This window comes from Centropristis striata, chromosome 19, assembly GCF_030273125.1.
Source record: "Centropristis striata isolate RG_2023a ecotype Rhode Island chromosome 19, C.striata_1.0, whole genome shotgun sequence".
In the NCBI taxonomy this organism is placed as follows: Eukaryota; Metazoa; Chordata; class Actinopteri; order Perciformes; family Serranidae; genus Centropristis; species Centropristis striata.
Window position 1 is genome coordinate 15,439,873 of NC_081535.1, and position 23,320 is coordinate 15,463,192.

The 23,320-nt window shown below is 37.6% G+C and overlaps 3 protein-coding genes across 5 annotated transcripts; 1 reads left to right on the forward strand and 2 right to left on the reverse strand.

Moving 5' to 3' along the window:
- Positions 1-2,989: 2,989 nt before the first annotated feature.
- On the reverse strand, positions 2,990-7,467 carry surf2 (surfeit 2). Of its 2 annotated transcripts, XM_059358187.1 has the most exons (7): positions 7,367-7,467; positions 6,332-6,523; positions 5,985-6,136; positions 5,054-5,157; positions 3,714-3,899; positions 3,492-3,625; positions 2,990-3,386 (listed from the first exon to the last, which is right to left on the reverse strand). In XM_059358187.1, exons 2-7 carry the CDS (start codon positions 6,404-6,406, stop codon positions 3,297-3,299), a joined length of 741 nt encoding a protein of 246 aa, XP_059214170.1. In that variant the 5' UTR covers positions 6,407-6,523; positions 7,367-7,467; the 3' UTR covers positions 2,990-3,296. The 2 variants fall into 2 exon arrangements, with proteins under 2 accessions (XP_059214170.1, XP_059214169.1); XM_059358186.1 differs by lacking the exon at positions 7,367-7,467 and having other exon boundaries at positions 6,332-6,554.
- Positions 7,468-7,830: 363 nt separating this feature from the next.
- On the forward strand, positions 7,831-11,003 carry bbln (bublin coiled coil protein). The gene is made up of 2 exons (XM_059358121.1): positions 7,831-8,026; positions 9,585-11,003. Exons 1-2 carry the CDS (start codon positions 7,948-7,950, stop codon positions 9,824-9,826), a joined length of 321 nt encoding a protein of 106 aa, XP_059214104.1. The 5' UTR covers positions 7,831-7,947; the 3' UTR covers positions 9,827-11,003.
- ciz1a (cdkn1a interacting zinc finger protein 1a) lies at positions 10,994-22,112 on the reverse strand. 2 transcript variants are annotated; one of them, XM_059358119.1, is made up of 16 exons: positions 22,002-22,112; positions 20,571-20,832; positions 19,288-19,415; positions 18,864-19,105; positions 18,195-18,300; positions 17,733-17,820; positions 17,472-17,590; positions 16,708-16,790; positions 16,253-16,459; positions 15,974-16,104; positions 15,719-15,800; positions 15,469-15,582; positions 15,234-15,359; positions 14,994-15,072; positions 14,753-14,874; positions 10,994-13,850 (listed from the first exon to the last, which is right to left on the reverse strand). In XM_059358119.1, exons 2-16 carry the CDS (start codon positions 20,732-20,734, stop codon positions 13,275-13,277), a joined length of 2,367 nt encoding a protein of 788 aa, XP_059214102.1. In that variant the 5' UTR covers positions 20,735-20,832; positions 22,002-22,112; the 3' UTR covers positions 10,994-13,274. The 2 variants fall into 2 exon arrangements, with proteins under 2 accessions (XP_059214102.1, XP_059214103.1); XM_059358120.1 differs by having other exon boundaries at positions 20,571-20,815; positions 22,002-22,107.
- Positions 22,113-23,320: the final 1,208 nt, after the last annotated feature.

Here is a 23,320-nt window from a genome sequence, read left to right on the forward strand (position 1 = left end):
ACTTGACATAGGCCATTATCTTAAAGGGGTAAAATCTCATGATCTGATCAACTGAGGATGTAGGCGATTTTACCATAGGTGGCTGGCGTCATGAGAAGATGATTTAGGCAAAAAACAAACAAAATTTTTGACAAAAAATGATGATTATTTTAACAGTGTGACGACATGGAAACAAGCTCAATATTATACCTGCCACCTCACCTGAGTTCCATTATTTATTTATTTTACCCCAGTTTTTACCCATGTTCATGTTCAACCCATGCAAAGTCTGCACATTCTCATTCACCCATGCTGCTTTTATGAATGGTTTCAGTTTTTGACAGATGTTTATTACTTGGTGTATTCATCCTTTTTAAAAAAAAAGAAATTTAAATTTGTGTGTGTGTATATATATATATATATATATATATATATATATATATATATATAATTTTTATTTTTTATTCATTTATTATTATTATTATTTTAATTTTATAATTTTTTAAATAATTTTTTATTATTTTTTTAAATTTAATTAATTTTTGTATTATTTTATTTTCTGCGCAATGCGCATGCGCGGCCCAACTATGCTTCTGTGCATGCGCGGCCCCAATACGCTTCTGCGCATGTGCAAAAACCCACATGCGCAGAAGTGTATTTAGGCCGCGCATGCGCAGAAGCTTATTGGGCCGCGCATGCGCAGAAGCGTAGTTGGGCCGCGTATGCGCATAAGCGTAGTTGGGCCGCGCATGCGCATTGCGCAGAAAATAAAAAAATAATAAAAAAATAAAAAATATTTAAAAAATAAATTAAATTTAAAAAAATAATAAAAAAAACTATAAAATTAAAATAATAATAATAATAATAATAAATAAATGAATAAAAAATAAAAATAATAATAAAAAAAAATACAAAAAATAAAATTTAAGAAGTAAAAATGACGATGGAAGAAGTATTCAGATCCTTTACTTCAGTAAAAGTACTAATACCACACTGTGAAATAACTCCACTCATTTTAACTACCTAATAAACTTTTAAGTGGTTTAATTTATTAAATGGGTAATAATTTTAAATGTATCATGTTTTTCATTTTAAATCTTGACCTGAAATTAGTAATTCAAGCTGTCAGCTAAATGTAGAGGAGTAAAAAGTACAATATTTGCCTCAAAATGTAGTGGAGTAGAAGTATAAAGTTACAGAAAATGTACATAAAAGTACCTCAAAATTGTACTTTATTTTTTTGATTATGCACCATGGAAGTTGCAATCTTAATCATGTCGTACTTCAATTCAATGACAACAAAGACATTATTTTCTTTGAGTTAAAATGAAGTATGCATAAATAAATGAATAAACAAATAAACACAGAAGCTTCATCACACAAACTTCAGCCTGTAAAATCATGATAGGAAAATTGTGCTTTTGTTATGAACAACCCTATCCTGACACATTGTTTAATTTCCATAACTATATAAACAAAATGCTTTCCACAAACTGCCCCAAAACAACAGTGTACACACAGTTGTTTAAGAACTGAAACATAAACCAACATAAAGTGTCTTGGTAAGGTCTTGGCGCAGCATAATTTATGTATGAACAAAAATCCTAAATTTGAAGTGTTGATGATTGTGACTGAGAACACTGTCTAACACAGCTATCCATAATGTCCCATATTGTACGTTGGGCTATGACCTGGTGAATGTGAAGGCCACAGCATACAATTCAAAGCATTGTCATGCTCATCAAACCATTTAGTGACCGCTTGTGCACAATCATTAAGGGAGCACGATTGTTTACCTTTATTAATTCTCCGTATTTACTCACAGTGATTGACTGCTGTTGACTGAGATTCTGTTGGTGAGAGGATGATGAACATGAGAGAGCAGAGCTATGTGAAGGGAGATGGATGGTAAGTGTAAGAGGCCACATGGCTTGTTAACTTTTGAGACCAAAGACTTAGAGAAAGTCTATAAACTTGTGTGTGCTCCGTGTTAGCTAAGCAGGAAAAGTGTTCAGTGGTTCAGTTTATAATACACCGTGCCAGCTGATGTGATTTAAATGGATTAAGTATTAAAGGGTTTTGCACAAATAAACTTGACTCAACATTTACACAGGGGTAAATGAAAGAAGAAATGATGGCTCAGAAGAACAATGTGGCAGGGACACAAGACAAAGTCATGATAGTCCTTAACTTGATGGTTTTTTTCTAGGTAAAATTTTTGTCCATTCTGGGGGGAAAACTTCTATTAAGGCACCAGAAAAGCTTTCTTGACATTGTGTCTAATGTAATTGCTGAAGAAGCTGTCACAGCAGTTTGCCAGCTCAAACAGCAATTACCTGCTGCTACTGTGAAGCAAGGTGGTTGTTTTTCATACTGTACCTTCAGCTTACTTTTTTTGTATAGTCCTCTGTGTGAAAAATGTCCCAACCTCCTCTGTTTATCAAGCATTGCAATGTATTGTGTATAAAATAATATGCAATAGATATACAAAATATATTATTGTATTGATGTCTTTCTCCTAGTAGACACAATAACATGTGTATGAATGTATGTGTTTGCCTTTGTTCACATACATACTCCTAAGTACTTGTTTTTTTTTTTTGTATAATGTTTGCTCTGACTTTAATTTACAAATTTCCATACAACTGTATTGATATTTGAAATCGAACTATTCTATGCACTTTGTTGTATTTTTTAAATTTAATTGTTTATATTTTCACCCTTTTACCTGTATCTTTCATGGTTATGACTTTATTGTATTTTTCCCATATGAATTTGAACTTCAGTATTACCATGTTATATAATTTCTTAAAAGTCTTACAAAGACAAATGTTGATGTTGGCCTACAACATTTTTCTTCTTGAAAAACTGTAAATTGATATAATGGTTTATATGATTAGCAATCTTCTTACTAATGATAGTTTGCGACAGTTGCTGTCTGTAAAGGTCTCTCCTTTCATTGATGTTATAGGCAATGATGTTAAAAATCAAAACACAGACAATGTTTGAAAATCCAAACTGAGATGTATTTTATACTACCACATTTGGTTGCAAACTAGACAATACATCCAGTCAAAGTGATGCATTTACTGTCACCAACACATTTTCTGTCATGTAAACCAGCCTAAACTTTGCAGCATCACAACTCATAAAAGAGACCTTTCATATGTAGAAAATATGAAAAACTGATCGGATGTTCACCTATACAAAAGGTCAGGCTAGCTGAGACAGAAATACTACTCCAGTCTGGAAGTGCAGCGTTGCTCCCTGACAAAATCCCACGTATAAAAAAACTCTACATATGTGGTTTTTGTTTTTTACTTTCCATTCGGGACTTTTCCTTGTTTCTTACGCCCTGATTTCCAGTGGTTATTTCTGAATTTCTTTTGAAAACCACCGCCCTGTGCCTGAAAGACATAAACATGACCACATTAGTGTCAGACAAAGAAAATTAGAGGTATTCACATTAATTGATTAAATTCCAAAAGAAGTGGTTTCATATTTCTACAGACCTTCTTGCGTTTCTGCACCACCGGCTTATCCACCTCCATTTCATCCTCTTCATCTGTTTGGAAGTCATCTTCCTCCTCATCCCCGTTAGCCTCCATACTTTCTTCTGCCTTGTCTTTTACAGTGAACATAGTGGCTGTGGAAACATTTGACACAGTGTTACAGAAACGTAAAGCTTCTGTTCTACAAGATACTCTTCTGACAGGCAGTAAATGTGTACTGACAAGGGTAGAGGTCACTCATGCTGTCTTCTGAGTCACTGTGATCCTCTTCACTGGATGCAGGTTCCCACAAGTTGTTCTTGTGTTTTGAGGGCTTCCCCCGACTGACCTCCTCTATGAAGTCTTTGGGCCTTTTCTGTGTGAGTCTGGCTGGAACATATTCAATCCCCTGCTTCACACACTCTTCATCTACAGCAGGAATGAGACAGTCAAGTTGAAAGTGAATAGTGTAAAATATTTCTGATGCTTAACATGGACTGCATAGCTGCGAGTAAACATCGGGCTGTTGTTTAATCAAAATTGTATAAAGATGTGAACTCATTATCGTCATTATCACCAAGCATGTAGCTCCGGGAAGAATGGCGTGATAAAAGTTAAGTAATATTACCAAGAAGTTTTGAAGGACCAAAGGTACACTGATAAGAACTGAAGCAATACTTCAGTGCAAATCTGAAATAGATGTTGAAGTATTTCAGTATGACATTAAAACTGGATGTGAATATTGTAACTAGATAACTGCCTGGATGATGTGGGGATGGCAGTGTCTTTAGGCTAAAAGTGCTTTTTAAAAAATTCTGGAGGATCTAATTTACCACATTTAACACAATCCCCTAAATATGCTTAACAATTGTATAGAAAGATGATGTTTAGGAGAAAAGTGATACAATGGAAATAAATCTTAAATCAGCACATATATACCAGATAGCTTTAATTTCCTTCCTGAATGATAAGAATCACACTAAAAGTCTTTGTGACTTTAGGTTGTATAACATCCCTAATGTTCAAAAGGCATACTAGGGTTGTCAAAAGTATCGATACTCAAAAAAGTATTGTTACTAAAATGTTGTATCCGGATACGATACTCATTTTCAAAAGTATTGATACCTAGTAAAGGAATGAACACTTAAGTTAAGTTATTGCTATTTTTTTTAATCAAGCTTGCCTAATATTGTGCACAGCATACCACCTCAAAATATTGTTCTAATTGTTATTGTTTATTGTATTTATTTATGTTTTGCACTACCTCAGACCTGAAGCTTGTTATCATAGTTGCAGTTTCTTATTGCACAACTGTTTTTTTATTATAAATATTTAACCTGTTGTTCTGTTAATTTTAACATGTTGCATTTTTCTTGTTAATATAAATATTTCTGTTAAATTTTGGGGTCTTTGTTTTTATCCTTGTGGTATCGAAAATGGTATTGAGTATCGAATATTTTCCTGAGTATCGGTATCGAGTTGAAAATTTTAGTATCGTGACAACCCTAAGGTATACTATACTAACTTTTTGAACAACCCCTAATGAACAAAGTGACATGCATGTATAGAGGAAATGCACTGACATTTGGAAAGGGCTTTCTTGAAGCGTTTCCCATTAACATGTCTTAGGACATGATGCGGCTGTCGGTTGAGGTGTCTGAGGGTCAGCTTACAGAAGAACTGGTTGCTGGAAAGAAGGCAGACGGGATAAAACAATATATTACACATGCAGATAAGCTTCACACAGTCAGCCCATTTCTGGTTGAGGAAGTGTTGCATTTACTTAAAAGCACGGTTCACTTCCAAACTAAAAAGAGTTTTAAAAATGTCCTCTTACCTGGGCTTTTAGTCAAACTAAAGTTGCAGAGTGTTGGAAATATCAGCTGTAGATATGTATGTCTTCAATAGGCTGTAATGGAACTAGACTGGCACTTGGCTTGTAAAAAACATACAGCTCATAAGAGTTTAAGAGCTGATATCTAGCCATTTTCCATGGTTTTCTTGATAATAACCGATATAATTATCAGGAACCCCATGGAAAATGTCTAGATATTAGCTCTTAAGTGAAACTCTTATGAGCTATTTTTGTTGTTATCATTATATTTGTCCAAACAAATGTACCTTTAGTAGTACCAGGCATTAAAATGAACAAGAATTTCAAGAAACAGGCTGGTCTAATATTTTTTTCCATGACTGTATCTACTCAATGACAATTGTCTCTTTCGAGAAATCATGACCTGGTTACTCAGGATAACTAACAGACCTTCATGTAGGAACTGTAGTTTTTCACAGAATTGTTTTGCACTTTGAGCTCCAAAAGCCAAGTGTACACAGCTGATATCTCAAACACTCAGCAAGTCACACCAAAACAGTCGAGATTGATAAAAAGCACCACGGGTAAGAGAAAAAATATGTATATTTAATTTTTTTGCCTGAACTGGCCCTTTAACAAAGTAACATAAGGAAGGTTTTTCTTGCACACACAGAAAAAACACAATTCGTTATTTTCCTTACGGTTGCTTTGTGCTTGGTACAACGTGTGGTTCATACTGGCTGTAGTTGAAATCTGCTGCAGCACTCAGTTTCTCATATTTCTTCCCTTTAGTGAAGTTCTTCAGCTCCGTCAGGTTGCATGGAAACTCATGGCCATTCAGAGTGCATTTGATCTAAAAACAACATTAGGTGACATATATGCTACATTTAGTGGTGTTATTCATGTAGTTTGGCAGGGTGCAGCACATTTAGTCAACACATGTAACCATCACAACACTTCACAGCCCATGAGATACATTAGCAAAACGACTAGCATCACATTGTACAACCGTGCTTTTCGTGTAATGTGATGTAATTAGCTCGCTAACCTTTTTGCCATCTGTAAGCTGAAGAAAAGGGTGGTTAAGAAGAAAGGCTCTGAGGTCCGCAGGTAATTCATCCATATCTTAAAAACACTTCAAAACAGATCCTTCAGTGTTTTGATCAGGCCACCCTCTTACAGGAAATATCTACACGTGGGTTGACGGCGCAGACTCCGTTGCATGACAAGTTAGCGCCACCTATTGATCAAAGTAAGGAAGGTCAGTTTAAGGATAAAGTCAGCAATCATCTATATACAGTCTATCGTCACACTGTTAAAATAATCGCCTAAGACATTTTTTGTCAAAATTGTTTGGGTTTTTTTGTTTGTTTTTTGCCTAAATCATCTCCTCATGACGCCGGTCACCTATGATAAAATCGCCTGCATCCTTGTGTGTGACTTAAGCGGATTTATTATGCCTAAGTCAAAATAAAATGTGACTTGGGCAATATTTTGAACATGCCTTTGTGACTTAAGTCAGATATGGCAACACCTTATTTTGAAGGTGTCTACATAAGAGTGACATGAGCGTGTCATAAACATGACATGGGATGCGTCATGAGCATTAATGACACTTTGAAGTAACATTATTGCTCATGATACTTGTCATGTCATGTTTCTGACAGGCTTGTGTGACTGTTTTTGTAGACACCGTCAAGATAAAGTGTTACCATATCTTGATTAAGTCACAAAGGCATGTTCAAAAAATTGCCCAAGTAATTTCTCTTATTACTATGCCAATAGCCATCCTTGGTTACATTATTTTTGAGTGAAATGATCAATAAATGTCATATGTTACACTTTTAGTGAAGTTTTTTGTGTTTCCTGCAAAACTTGAGAAAAAATGAGTTAGGCGATTATTTTAACAGGGTGACGCTATGCATCATGGTATCTATCAAACACAGACCCTTTGATTAAATCACTGTGAATAAACCGAGTTAAGGTTGAGGTTTTCAATAACTATATAGCATGAAAACTGACTAAATACGATAACGTATCAGACTAGATAACTATTTTAAAAACAAACGAAATAACTGCATACCACAAATCTGCTACTATGACATGGACCGATACATGCATTAGATTATTAGAGTAAGTTCAAGTGACTTTAATGTTTCTACAGTGCAAAAATAATCGTTAATTGGCTTAGGTATGGTGTGTCCAGGTCCAGTCAGCTGACTGACAGCAACTGACAGCTCGAAATCAGAGAGCAGGAAAATAAAAGAGGTCCCACTCTCACTTTTTATTCACTTTTAGAAACCCAAAATGCGATTGACAAGTAAGCTTCGGCGGCACAGGAGCAACTTCAAATGAAGAAAATCTTGACTATGCTCCAAAACACTAATAATAGTAACGTATAACACACAAACGTGTTCTGTGGTGTAGTACGGAAAACATTTTCACTAAACTTCGCATCAGGCTATCGGTACAGAGTGAGTACTCTTGTCTTAAACTCTTGCGAGCTTTGTTGAGAACGTGAAACCCCGCCCATATTTTCCCACAATGCACCACTCCAGTAAACAAATATCTGACGTTTGTCAAACTAGCTAACTATAACAGCGAAAACTAGCAGAAAGCTCTCTTTGTAATAAAGTAATAAACAAGAAGATTTAACACTAAATAATGTCTGGACCAAATGGAGATCCAAACATCTTAATTGAGGATGGTATAATCAACGATGACGATGAATATGACGAAGAAGGTAAGGCGCTAGTGTGTTCATTCATCGTAATTGATGCTAGTAATTTAACATTATTGCAGTGAAAAGGAATTTACAGAGTAAGCTCAAATTCAATGCGCTTTTCAAGTGATTTTTGGTCAATAACGACATAATCCCGAAGCCGTATGTTAAATAAAATGATTTACTCATTGGCTTGAAGTCAGGTGACACTGTCTTTACCATGGTCTTTACACGCTAACTTAGCTAGTTCAGGGGCTTTCTGGTTAACCCTCTGGAGTCACCAAAAGCGCCAAAGCATGACTTCTTCATCAAATCCAGACGTAAAAACAAAGCAGCGTTGAGCCCTACTGTAATTTTACCTCTAAAGTTCTGGCCTCTAAACTCCATGAGGCCAGTTTCAGTTTGATGATGATATACCATGTAAAACTGGAGACAAGGTCAAATATATTTTGTATAAAATTATAGAACTGGATGTAACCCTCTTATATGTTATATTTGCAATCTTTGTTCACATTTGCAACATTTCAAATTATTTATTGAGCATGATAGTGTTTTGAAAGTAAAAAAAGATTCAAAATCACATTTTATGTTGGACTCAAGGACTAAAAAAGACACAAAATGACCAAAAAAACACAGAAGACAAAAAATGACAAAAAAAGACACAAAATGACCAAAATTGTTACGCTAAACACACAAGACACAAATAAGAGTCACACTAGTAAAAAAACAGAATTGGATGACAGGATCACACACAATCACAAGATCGCAGTAAGTCAGAGTAAAATCAATCATTATTAGGTCATATAGGTGAGGTTGTGCTGGAAGAAAAAAACAAACGTACAAGGCATTTAAACATTTTTAAAGTGGTGTATACAGGTGGAATAAAAATGATTCAAAAATGGACAAAATAGCCCCAGACTCCATAGAGTTAGAATGTTGGATCAAGGCAGGGTTTACTTATATTTGCCCAAGTAATATCATTATAGCTACTCTCATCGACGCCCAAAATGACAGCTGCTGTCTGTGAAGCATATTCAATATTTATCATCAGTGTTGTTTTTCTGCTTTTCAGCTTGTTCATATTCTCAAATTATGTAAATGGAACATTAAATCATACAGGTACTAATAGTAATGTGATTCTACACACTTTCACAGCATAAACCCTGTCCAAACAATTGGGGTTACTTCTATGTCAAAGACCAGAAATTCTTGACTAGAGCTGCACAATTAATTGTAATTTTTATTTGACTTTTAAAATTGCAATATGGACTAGTGCAATATTGAAATCCCAGGAGGCCAAATATTTGTTAAAGGCAAAAAAGGTGTCATAATACCTTTCTGTATTATCAATTAAGTATTGTGGTGCTGCAGATATGTCCCTGCCTACATATTTGGTACACCATGATAATTTTAATATATTTCTCAATGGAAATTAGAATAATCAGGAAAAAAGATCAAATATCAATTTGCAATATCAGTATCTAATAATTGCCATTAGAAGTAACTAAAACATTTTTCTTTACTCTGTAACAGAGCCTATTTACTTTAATTGACTGAAATCTCTCTGCTGTATATCCAGAGTATGAAGCCATCAACTCCATGCTAGATCAGATCAACTCCTATCTGGATGACCTGGAAGATCGGAATGATTCACTTAATGGCAAACTACACGAATTGATGGAGTCGAACCGGGAGGCCCGGATGGAGTTCAGAGCCCAGCTGCTTGGCTCCCAGACCCAGGAGGAGCACTGTCCTGCAGACGGGGACTCCTCCTCAACCAGCAAGGAAGACTTGAACAAAGACAATGAGGATTGCAAATAAGTGCTGAGGGGGGGCTGAGTTCTGCAAAATACAGGGATGGAAATATTAATGAAAGCTGACTCAACTCCTAACCTCTGTCTGTTGGACTAATGACCTTTGATCTGCATCGTTCATGCCTATCTGATTCTACTGTGAAAGTACACTTCCATCAGCAGATGTGTGATATTTTGCTTCTCTTCAATCTAGTTATCCTACTTTTGTTGAACTGTGGTGTGCTGAAGTTTGGTCATTGAGCAGATTTTTTTTAACCTTTTGCACACCGTAGTCACCCGGGACCAGTACAGTAAAATCAAGGTCAAACATGTTGTTGCTTGAAAAGCTGTGTGGCCCTTGATCAGGTCCAAGTGGGACATCATGAGAATACAATCTAAAACCAGGATTAAATTTATTTATTAAAAAAATGTGTCCTTCTGACCAAAACGGGTCGTAGTTGAACTTCTGTGTTGTGTTGATCCATTTGGTGTTTACAATCCACTTTGTAATAGCTGTACAGTCTCTGTTCCTGTTTGTTTTATTCCAAAACTTAAATATGCAATATTCCAGTGGTCTACCAGTATAATATTTGGGCTGCAGTAAGACTGTAAATCTGTCAATCTGCTGTCCTGTTCATTTTCATTAAGGCATCTACAAGGGACTTTTATTTTGTGTTGATTTTAATAGCCCATGTGGGAAAAATGGTGGCATTTCCTGGGGATAGGCATTAAGAATGATTGTCAAAATTGCCATTCTTATCACTGATGGTCTTGTTTGCTCACGCAGATCATATAGAAGCCTCTGTATTAAATTCAGGCTGTTTCATAACCAGTTAAAAGTACCTTGTAGTTGCTTTAACATGTTCAGGATAAGTGAGTTTATAAGTGTTTGTATGTGTTAAGTACTTGCAAAGAATAGTAAAAATAAAGTCGACAAGGTGTGGGAATTGTCAGACATTTTAATATAAATTAAAATGACCCCCTCCCTCCCTCCCTCCCTCCCCAAACAGAAAACAAAAATCCATAAAACTTCCAGCAGTTAGAAAACATCACCTGTTTGTTCATCTCACTTAAGTCAGTAGCTGAATAAAAATACAATAAGAAACATACAGCTTTGTTTGAAATCATCCTTTACTAGTCCTTTTCTCTCTCCTGCTCCCTTCTGTTCTCAAAGTACAGTTGCATGTCTCGTTCCTTCAGACACAACATGACGCCGTACTAATCACATGACAGTCGCCACCATGACTATGAGTGTTGCTACTGTATCAGCCAACCACTTCTGTGGTTTAAAATATCCTTTCTCTAATATGAAGGATGACATATTTCCAAAGCAGCAAAGAAGTCATGAAGCCTTGTGACTGCTGAAATGCTGGAACCAAAGTTACACATTTGTAGAATAATGCAACTGGGATAATCTACTGTACTGCACTGAGTGCTGCTTAAAAATCAGTTTGCGAGGAGAATTTGCTACATTAAATACCTACAGACACTTCATGTTTTCCCCTCCTTACATCAACTCATACGTCCAGTGTATAGCAAATAAAACATCTTAATGAGAAGAAAAAAAATCAATGGAAAATTGGAGGAAAATAAGCAAGGACCACTAACAGCATTAAAAGTCCATGAAAAATTAAAGGAAGTTTTTTTCCTAAATGGAGGCACACCAGAAATATGTAAATATGATTTTGTATAAAATCACTCTGTTATGCCAACATGAGCCATTCTATGTTAATGCTTTTATTTTTATGAGCGAAAAGATTTTTGGGTCCACTGAAGTGCAAACATCCAGCAAGAAGAAACTTTCAAGCTTCAAGCAGCAGATACCTACCTTGACTGACGAGCTTTAAACATTCAAAATGAAAAAATGCAGACAGAGCAGCTTGTTTTTTTGTTTTGCCAATTATCATTAAAGAACCAATTTAACCTCAAGAATACAGGGCTTTCTGTCCCGTATGACTGTGCAGATGTAAAAGGGTTTTTAGACATTTTGTTGACAGTTGTTCAATACTTCATTCAGCTCCTTCTGATTGTGTTGAATCCCAACACATTTTAAATTATTCATCATGCAAAAGAACTTCCCTATTTCCGGCACTGTTTCAGTAAGAAGGCCACAGCTGCTGGCAACTTTTGTGCCCCAAACACGACGTCAACTTGAGCCCAAAATGTCTAAAAACAAAACAAGATAATAAAATGCCCTGAACAAGACTGGTCAGACTCAAGGTTCAGCATTTCACTCAAGTACCTTTTTAACACTTTTTTAAAACAAAAGTTGTCACCCTCTCAAACACTTAAATGGTTACATTCTACATTTCAGCTCACTAAAAGCGTGTGCTACGTTGTTAACAATGTTGAAGATGTCGCCACTTATATTAAGTTAACAATCGTCCATCTAGCAAGCTGGAGAATTAGCAAAAGCTAAACAAATCAAACTCCTGATCCTTGAGGACAACAGGGTGGGAAATTAACATCAGTAGGTAAAAAATCTTCTGGCCCCTTTATTTCTCTGCCTCATTAAAAAGCCTGGAACCCGTTCATTAGCGGTAAGATGCAATTACTGTTGATTTTAATAGTGAGTCAAAGAAAGGGGGGGAATAAATAAATAAATAAATCACATTTGTAATTGCAGATGGGGGTAAGCTGATAAAACACAAATTTCTCAATATTTCCTTTTTTCTGTATGAAAAATTAAATTTGCATTTATCTTTTAGAATACATAAGTGTGTCCTGATACCATTCTACTTATATGCAGTAGAACTGTCCTATTATACTATTTTTGCAGAATATTTGTGCCTCTGCCAGGTTGTACTTAGTTTATCATTTTAGCATGCCACCAATTGCTCTATTTAGCTCTAAACACAAGTACAGCTGAACTGAGGCTAATGAGAATGTCATTACTTTTGTAGGATTTTGTAGGCTAACCCAGAAGTCAACATCACACTGGTTCCTGAAATTTTGACCTCATGATGAGGCAAGATGGAGAGTCGAGTTATTTTATTTTGACAGTCAGAACCTGCTGAGGTTTAGTATGAAGTATGGACTTGGGACACAGCATGAGTATCTAAGTGATGGCTGTTCTAGTGGATAACCAATAAAAGGTTTTTACATATTTGTTCTGAGCTAAATGTCTACATGTAGCTACAAGATCTCATTTTGATTTTTGCCATCTAGAGGTGAGGCTGGAGACTGCACTACTCAAGTGAACATTATCCTCTGAGAGCCACTGTTACGGATTAAACACATGTGTGGTGGCTGTCAGGTGTTAATTTCCCACCCTGGGAGAGCATAGAATAAGAAATCATGCTCCACTGTGATTAATCAACATTCTTCCTGTTTGTTGGTGTGTGCTTAACTCCAACCATCCAACATGGAGAGAGGCAGGGCTGTTGGTCTCGGTTTCAGGCAAGATCCTCTTCACATACCGACACATCCTGTCCTACGGTTACGATTGTGGTTTTCTTCCACATCTCATCTTTAACTCAGCGTCTGTTTGAGGCCCTCCCTGACCTCCGTTTGGGTTTTGCCTTCCCTGTGCCGCTTTTTTTCCCTATGACAGCAGGTGCTTCCTCTTCCTCTGCGTTAGCATCCTCAACAGCAGCTGCTTGCTCTGAGACTTGCTCCTCTGCATTAGCATCCTCAACAGCAGCTGCTTGCTCTGAGACCTGCTCCTCTCTGCTATCAGCGAGCAGCTCAGCTGGAGTTTCCTGAACTACAGAGGCCTCGGAGGTGGTCTCCTCCTTGCTGTGGAGGGTGAGCTCTTGGTCTGTGCTGCCAGTGCTGGTCGCTGAGGTGCTGATGAGGTCCTGTGAGGTTGGGTCAGGTTCTGCTGGTTCCTCCTGTTCCTGGTTTTCTGTCTGCATCTTCAATGGGGTGAGTGCAATGGTGGGCTGTCTGGAGTCTGGGTTGGTCTCTAAACCAGTGTCATCAGAGAGGGAATTCTCATCTGAACAGTGTGTGGTTTTTTCTGTTTCAGGCCTGAGGCTGTCTGCAGTGGGGGGAGACTCTCTCGAAGATTCAACAGCTCCACTCTTTTGATTCAGCAACTCTCTGTACGTCTGAGAAGACAAACCATTAAAAAAACTGCAAATACATAGGGAAATTCCTCAAGGATAACACACATCAATGCAAATGTATTTTACATGCAGATTAATGCGAACCAGCCACGTGTTTATGTATGCTTGGATTGAAGCTGTGTTTATCCACTCAGTCAAACATGTACAGTCATGGAAAAAATGATTAGACCACCCTTTTTCTTCAATTTCTTGTTCATTTTGATGCCTAGTACAACAAAGCTACATTTGTTTGGACAAATATTTTCCATGGTTTTCTTAATAATAACCAAAATCATTATCAAGAAAACGATGGAAATTGTCTAGATATCAGCTCTTATCTTATGTTGTTATCAATAGATGTGTCCAAACAAATGTACCTTTAGTTGTACCAGGCATTAAAATAAACAAGAAATTGAAGAAAACAAGTGTGGTCTAATATTTTTTTCCAAGACTGTATTTATCTTCTTAGTGCTGTAAATGACCAAAATAATGATGTTAACGTTAACCCTGAGGTTGCCAGTTTTCTGAAAAAGGCAAAACAAATGCTAGAATTTAAAAACAGCCCCCCTTCTGCAGCTTTCTACTCTCTACACTAAGCCTCTCTATGGGTATTCGCTATTAGAATAATCCTCCCGTTTTCTTTGCAGACTTGAGGGCCTGTATATATTTTATAAAGCCTGAAAACAGAGTTAAGAGGAGGTGCAGAAGCCTTATCTTCTCTCAGACCTCAAGAATTATTAAGTGTTAAAAAAATCAATGTGGAATTTTGGTACAATAAAAGAAGCCTACCCCAGTTAACTGGGGTCAATGGTTAAAGAATAACAATATTTTCACTGGGCCACAGAAAATCATATACCAGCTATTTTAATAGTGAAAACAAAGCGAGTGAAGTCATTGAAACCAACCTTGAGGTTCTCAAAATGCTTCAGTGATTTGCAGTGGGTGTGCAGGGCAGAAGATTCAAAGTGGTAAAACTTGTTGCAAAGTCTGCAGATAAAACCTGCGACTGGAACAAAAAAACTGGACCCTGCGGTAAAGAAATCCAAGAATAAACATAAATCAAATGTTCTTTATCAGTAAATCCAAACCACAAGAATGTGAAAAAAGACAAAATTAATTATGCGTCAAGGGTTAGTCATCACTCACCATAGACTGTGTCAGCGTCATACTGTTCATCACTGGCCATGTCCTTTAGAGTCACTTCTTTAAGGAATGACCACTCATCCTGAACCAAGTCACCACAAACACAGTTAACAACTATAATATGACAAATACAGATTTAATAGTAGTGTTATTTTAGATCTCAAAGTGATGTTGAACTTAGCTAACCCTTAGGATTTAAAGCTCACTGGCCATTCAAATGAAAACAAAATATATGAAAATCACCTTTTCATTCATCGGTCTTTCCTCTTCCTCCTCCACCTCACTGCCCTCCACCTCTTCTAGGGAGAAGCCGTCCGTGTCCATGGCGGTCAGCTTGCCTAAAGACTCACAGCCCTCCTGTTCCTGGAGCTGGTGATCAGCAGCAAGTACATCACAAATATTTCATTTTATTTTCAGTTATGGAAAAAAAAAACTTGATTGTTGTTAAATGGTCTAAAATCAATCCAAACACAGATACCTTCTCCACTTTCTGTCTGTGCTCCTGAGATTGCAAGTGCTCCACAAAAATCTGGGAGGTCCTGAAGTGTTTCTTGCAGACTGTGCAGGAGGAGATGGCTGCTCTGCTGGCAACCTGAGGAGAGATGAAGGGACACCAGATCACTACAGGATATTTGCATCTAAAAACAACCAAAAGAGCTTTTTCAACCATTTCCAAAGCTTATTCAGCCCAATGTAAATGTGCTCATCTATAAAGTGAGCAGCTTTACTTTGTGTTCCTCTGTGCGACGGTGGTCCATGATGCTACTGGTGAAGTAGGTGTGACAGGTGGCACACCAGTGCTTCTTCTCCCTGCAGAAAACACATGAAAATAATTATAAACAATATATGTCTGTGGATAATTTTCTCTTTCTGAAGCCACATCCTCAAATTTACAAGAAGAATTCAACCCGTTTAAGGTGAAATAAAAAAATAAAATGAACCCCCCCCCACAACAAATGCATATTTGTTTGTTTTAAACTGACCCATCTTTGTTTGCTTCCTGTAGAGACTCCTGCACTCGTGGCAGCAGGGTGACCAGGCAAGCGTTGCTCATGTGTTGGATCTCCATCATCCTCTGCTGGTGGGAAACACTGTTCATATGACTCCTGAAGTTCTAAAAAATAAATAAATAAAAACAAAAATACACAGAGGAGAGAAAATTTTAATTAGAAAACAACAGTTAGGGAAAAATTAATCTGAAGCAACCCAGGTAAATCTAAATTCCACTATGACTTATATATTGATTTACATGTTCAACCTACTTGCTGGTTGTGGCAGGTGATGCCGCAGAGGTAGCAGTAGAACTTGTTGGCTCCGTCAGCTACACCTTCCACTTCTTCTTCTTCCTGGTTGTCTGGTAAAGCCAGTGGGGCATCTTTGTCCTGTGGCATCTCCTCTGGGAATAAATTAACCTGCTGGTCTTCTTCAGTCAGCCCGCCAGATGGGGACGGGGCCAACAGGCTGTGAACCTATAGGTCACAAACCAGATCTTAACCCACGGTCATGCATTTATTTAACTGTGATATGACAAAAATATACTGTACACAGGAGTTCAATGACAAATACTGGTAATCAGCACAGGCCAAGGTGACCAACTATTTAGTAGCATTTACAATTGATTTACAAATGATTACAAATGATTTACTAACTTTAAAATCTATAATTTAGTGTTGACATTATTTCATCTATGCCCATCCAAAATAAGGGCTCCTCTCACCTCAGCAGCTCTGCTCTCCTCCAGGTCCTGGAGGATTACATCTGATCCCCCTGCGGAGCCTCCTTCCTCCAGAATGATGCAGTCTGAGAAAAGAATTGTTACCAAATTAAAAGTGAAGTAAAATAAAGTTTTTAATCTTGACTGACTACATTTAGACTGAATTACAGCTTAACACTGAACCCCATAAACACCCAGCAGGTTGGAAGGTATGCTTCCAAAAAAAAGCCAAAATCACACCATTTATCATCACTGTAAACTGCAAACACAGAAATTATTGTCCGATTTTTAAATTTACATTGGTCCTTGAAAGAATCTTAAAATGCATTACATCAAAGACAATTCTGTGAATGAATGTCTCATTTAAAATTTGCCCAACATAAACCATTTGCATTACCCAGATCCTGTGAAAGATCCAGTATAAGGCCATGAAGACACAGCTAAGTCTAAGTCTATTGTATGTATGTATATATATATATATATATATATATATATAAAAAAACAAGCTGAATATTATACCCTCCACCTCACCTGAGTTCCATTTTTTTGTTGTTGTTTTTTTACCACAGTTTTTAACCATGTTCATGTTCAACCCATGCAAAGTCTGCACATTCTCATTCACCCATGCTGCTTTTATGAATGGTTTCAGTTATGTATGTATGTATATATATATATATATATATATATATATATATATACATACATATATATATATATATAAAGAAAAAATCAAGCCCATCTACTCCATGTTTCTGTGAGTGTGTTACCTTCAAGCTGGCTGTCCTCTGTGTTGCTATTACACTCAGCGGATAGAACAGCCACATCTGTATCTGTAACTGTAACGGTATCGGTCTCAACAACACATTGTTCTTTGGGCTCCTCTGACCTGAGGGGAAAATAACAACAACTGCTTAGGTTGTTGTAAATTACCCCACATTTCCACCCCTTGATTAGATATATTTGCAACGTTCATGTATCTTCTCTTCTAGCACAATGGCATTCACAGCAATAAAAATGTTTTTTCGTACCCCTCTGTCCTCTGTTTCTTCAGTACAGGTTCTTCAAGTCGCTCCTCAGAGGGCTGTGTGGGCCCACCCACTCCTCCCACGGCGCCATCTGTGGGTAGAAAAGACAGAATTGGAAACAAAGACAAAAGACATCCACTAACAAATGTTCACCATTGGGTGGTCCGTAGCGTAGTGGGTTACACAGGCGCCCCATGTGCAGAGGCTACAGTCCTCGCTGTGGCGGAGCTGGGTTCGAATCCGGCCTGAGCTCCCTTTACCGCATGTCCTCCCCTCTGTCACCCCCTTTCTATCTGTCTCACTATCAATAAAGCCTTGAAAATGGCCCAAAAAATATCTTAAAAAAAAAAAAAAAAAAAAAGTTCACCATTAATCTTCTTTACAAAGTCACATTTGACATTCAACACGCACTACATCACGTTAAACCATGAGCATGTATCAGTGCTGGTTGTACTGATGCTCTACCTGTTTCAGTCTTGTCAGTGGTTTCATTGGTACTGCTAGCTGCTGGTTGGTCATCTGCCATCTGCTCGCTGTCCCTCTTCCTGTCTGGCTGGCGAGCTGCAGTGTCCTACACAAAAGCATAGATGACAGGATTACAAATAAACTCGATATAAAAGAGGTCTGGCTTGTTTACTTAAGTCGGTATCAGCACAAGTCTCATTTGAAATAAATCCCAAGTAAAATTGCAAAGAATGAAGATCTTTTTAGGGCTGGATACAATTGTCTAAGTACCTAAAAGTAGATTTGTTTGGATATATGATGGAAACCAAAGACCTGATTAATGCATTTGTAACTTAAACAGTGTTGAGCTCCAACTCAAATCTGTTCCATTTAATCAGCTCAACTACAATCATTTGACTTGCTTGATCAATCTGTTTAAGGCTGATTTTGTTCTATAGACAAAATCCAACAAAAAAATGATTCTTTTGGAATATATGCTTCTGCATTTCAATTTTTTTTTTTTTTAACTTATTCCATTGCCCATCCAGTAAGTCAGCAATTAATAATTTCCGCTCTACTAGCAAGAACTATGAGTAGTCAAACCCTGATGTATCTTATACCAGTATCGCATTGAATTCCATTATTGGCCAAAAACTATTAAAAAAATTATAATGTTGCTGCTGCAATTACTGTGTAGGTGATGGAAGAGGAGTAGGCAGAGGAGGAAGGGGCTGTGGTGGTGATGGTGTTGTTGGTGTTGTTGTTGTTGTAGTAGCGAGCATGTGGGTGGTACGGTCGAGCCGCTGGGAAACCCATCATGGGGGTCTTGATGCCCATGCCCATCGGAACTGGCCCGAGCAGAGAAGACCTTGCCCGAGCTGCGAAGAACTGACGGAACTGCTGTCCACCCATTCCAAAGTTACGCATGTTACCTGCATGAAAGCAAGACAAGAGATGTAAGTTAAAAATCAAGCCAACTTAAAATCATAACCCCTTACAAGTTACATATTAAGTGCCTTTAGACACATTGTGTATGCAAGTTTCAAAAGAAAATTCTAATTCTCTTAATGATTGTCAGATGCTGCCATCTTTTTTACTATAATCCACACTGTACCCTGCATCTGCTGCATCAGTAGGGCCCCCTGCAGCATGGGATTGGGGGCCATGATGGTAGTCTGGGTTGTCTGGCACAGGTTGACCATCCTGGGAGGAGGAGCTGTCTGGGGAGTAACAGGAATGGATCTGCACAACAAATAAACAAAAGGAAATAAATATGAATCATCATTTCAGAGCACACAACCTTACCTGTAGCTAAAGAACAGCCTAATGATTCTTGTTGCAAACCTGGAAATGTATTTCAGACACTTCTGTTGAAATAAGCTGATATCCTGACCTTACAGAGTTGAAAACAAAATGACTTTACAACAACACACAAGTGCTGACTCCTCAAGCTGCTCATGTTTGTATTCTTTATGATGATTTTGTGTAAATGTGCAGGAAATCTGATATGGATTAGCCTTTATCAGAAGTCAACTTCATTCCCTATCAGCTTTTGGCTCAAGTTTAGACTTTTTATAGCACATAATTACAAGACATTGCTCAATGAGCTTCATAAAACAAATAAAACAATTTTCACAAACAGGCATGTAAACACAACGGACAATATGGTACAAGACACTATGGACATGAGCATTATTATTTTTGCTGACCTTGATAAAGCAAAAACATAGTTAACGTGTCAGGCAGTGGTCATTAAAGCTCACGAGTATAACCCAAAACATTAACATGTGTGCCTTTGCTCATCCTCACAATAAAACAAGAGACCCGAGTGACCTGACCAGGTAACATGACACAAGATCATGGGTTACTATATATCCTTTAGTGGGAGAGGTGATCTGGGGACAGTAATCTTGAGATATAGAGTTCTTTGTAATCTGCAGTTTATCAAAACTACCTTTGGGCTGGTCAGATAACAGAGTATGGCAATAGACCAACTTTGAATTTACCCATAACACAGTTTGATAACCGAAGTATCTGATCCAGAAAGATAATGTTGTTTTGGGTGGAGTTGAATCTATTTTGTCACAAAACAAACAATCTTTCTATAGCGGTACGCCAGTGTTGCTTGATTGAAACAAGTAGAAATATAACTGTAAAGCTGCAGATTCTAGCTCCTAGCTTTATATAGAGGAACTCAACACATCACATGCACCAGTACCATAGATTTGCAATACACACATTTCATTTAAATCAAAAAATACTGCACATCTATAGATATTCCCAGACCCATACAATCGAACAATGTTGTGACGGGGCTTCCAGCTAAGCTACCGCCAGCGACACACATCTGATCCGGAGGGCCCTACCTAAGCCCCGGTCTCGAGTTAACGTGCTTACCGCTGTGCCTGGTGGTGGTGATGGGGGACATGGTGTCCAGGTGGCGGCTGCGGTGGTGGAGGAGGCGGAGGCTGCTGCTGGAAAAGTTGTTGTAGCTGCCGCAGGTGCTGGTGAAACTGTTGCTGTTGCTGCTGTTGCTGCTGATGGATGTGTGGATTGAACATGACGGGCTTTAATTTCCTCCGTTAGTGTTGCACTGTGAGTTGACAGACCAGCGGGTGTCAGGTGCCGATGTTTTGACAGTCCTAATAATAAAATATATCTGGATAAGGGAAAAGAAAGTTTGTGTGAGCCCCCCATGTGTCCCGCCGCCACAACAACTCTTAAATATCGTCACCCTGTTAAAATAATCGCCTAACTCATTTTTTCAAGTTTTGCAGGAAACACAAAAAACTTCACCAAAAGTGTAACACAAGACATTTATCGATCATTTCATTCAAAATTATGTAACAAAGGATGGCTATTGGCATAGTGTTAACACTGTGTGTACATTATGTAACTTAAGAGAAATAAATGACTTAGGCAATTTTTTGAACATGCCTTTGTGACTTAAGCAAGATATGGTAAGACTTTATTTTGAAGGTGTCTACATAAGAGTCACACAAGCCTGTCAAAAACATGACATGCAAGTATCATGAGCATTAATGTTGCTTCAAAGTGTCATTAGTGTTCATGACACATCCCAAGTCATGTTTATGACACGCTCATGTCACTCTTATGTAGACAACTTAGAGTAAAGTGTTACCAATATTAGTGTCAACAATAAACAATGATAAACTAAACTGATAACTAAACAATCTCCCTCTAGCTCGTTCTTATCTGATGCCTATGAATGTGGCAAATTGTCAAAGAAGTGATGATCTTAAAGGTGTAAAATCATGATCTGATCAACTGAGGATGTAGGTGATTTTACCATAGTTGGCAGGCGTCATGAGGAGATGATTTAGGCAAAAAAAACAATTTTGACAAAAAATTACTTAGACGATTATTTTAACAGTGTGGCGAAGTAGGGACAGGTTCAATAACAGAGCGCACCTCCTGAGACAACAGGTCGCTCTCATATTTCGTGATGACAGCTAACGTTAGCTAGTGCTAGCAGGTAAGCTATCAATCCACCTTTTGTCAACTTATCGTTAGCATATTCTCATTTCTTTACCCGGATAGCCAACTGTATGTAGAGAGCAACATTTGTGACCAATTACTGTAGTTAGAGAACGACATACTATTCAAAAACTAACACAAAGTACAAATAAATGAACAAGCTACACCTGCTCTGAAATGAACGAAGCTACATTAGCAACTGCTCAGTAACTGAACCCAACAAGTTAGCTTAGCATAGCAGCGACCTAGCCAGCTAACTCACAGATAAACCAGCTGCGCCTCCTGCGGCCGTTTCTACATTTTACCTAATTCACAGGTGTTAGGACTTACTTCTCAAATGAGCAAAGTGGCGATTATTGGTGGTAATCCACTAAAATCGTAGCACAGGGTTGAGTACTTGCTCTCAGTCCCGGTGCAACTAGCATATAACAGAAACCCAAACCAGCGTCCCCGGTGTAGTGACATTAGTGCGCCATCGCGCCCCCTGCTGGTTGTCTGGACAACTAAACACACACCTCCTACATTATAAATAACAATGAAGCTCTCATGTAGGCTTATTGTTTCTCTTCTTAAATCTGTAAAGCAAGTTTTCGGGCCAAAACTTAAACAGAACATGTTTTACAAATGCCCTATGATTCACTCACAAAGTATCGGTTGCAAATATAAAACAATAACAACCTAATGCATTTCTTATACCACACTGTGATTGGAGGGCAGGGATGGGCAACTGGAGGCCCGGGGGCCGCATACGGCCCGCACTCTCACTTGAAGTGGCCCTCAGTACAACTACATGCATTTGAGCATGAAATCTTAAAAGTCCAGTGTAAAAATGCATAAAATTACTTCTTGCAATTAATGTTGGTCTGCTGTTCTTGCCCTGAAAAAAAATCACAGTAAGTGGTTATTTTTTATTTGATTCAAACCTTTTGTATTCCTATGTATACTGTTATACATGCATTTGAGCATGAAATATGTTAAGTTACTGCACTGTAAACATATTTAAAATTGCAGTTTCATCATATCTGGTTAAGTGCACAGTCCTATATGTGGCCCTGTGGTAGTGTCAATGAAAAATTGTGGCCCCCTCCAGCATTTAAGTTGCCCATCCCTGTCTTACATTATAAATAACAATGAAGCTTTCATGTAGGCCTACTGTTTGTTTTTTCTTCTTAACCCTTTGATGCACAACATATAAACACCTTCTAATGCACAACATGGGTCAAAATGTTATTTCATTCTGGCTGTGTGTTTGAATATCTTTATATAGATCATTATATCCATTTTTCCTTTCATACTTTATGAAGAAAAATAGTATTTGTATTATTACATCAAGTTTACACACATGGGTCGAAAATGACCTTGTGCGTTAGAAGCGTAGTGATACAAAAAGTGATACACTAAATTAACAATTTGAGTATATGTGTAACTATGTTTGTCTTATCTATAAGGTTTAACTTTAAAAGAGTTGTTAGAACCACCAGATTACATTGGAAAATCACATATTTTAACATTTGAGACTTATTAGAGCCACCAAATAATAATTTCCATTGGAAAAAACACCAATTTAACAAAATAGGATAGTTAATATTTGTGTATTCTTTGTCAGGTTTTAAATTGGTGATTGGTGAATTGGTGACCCTTTGATGCAC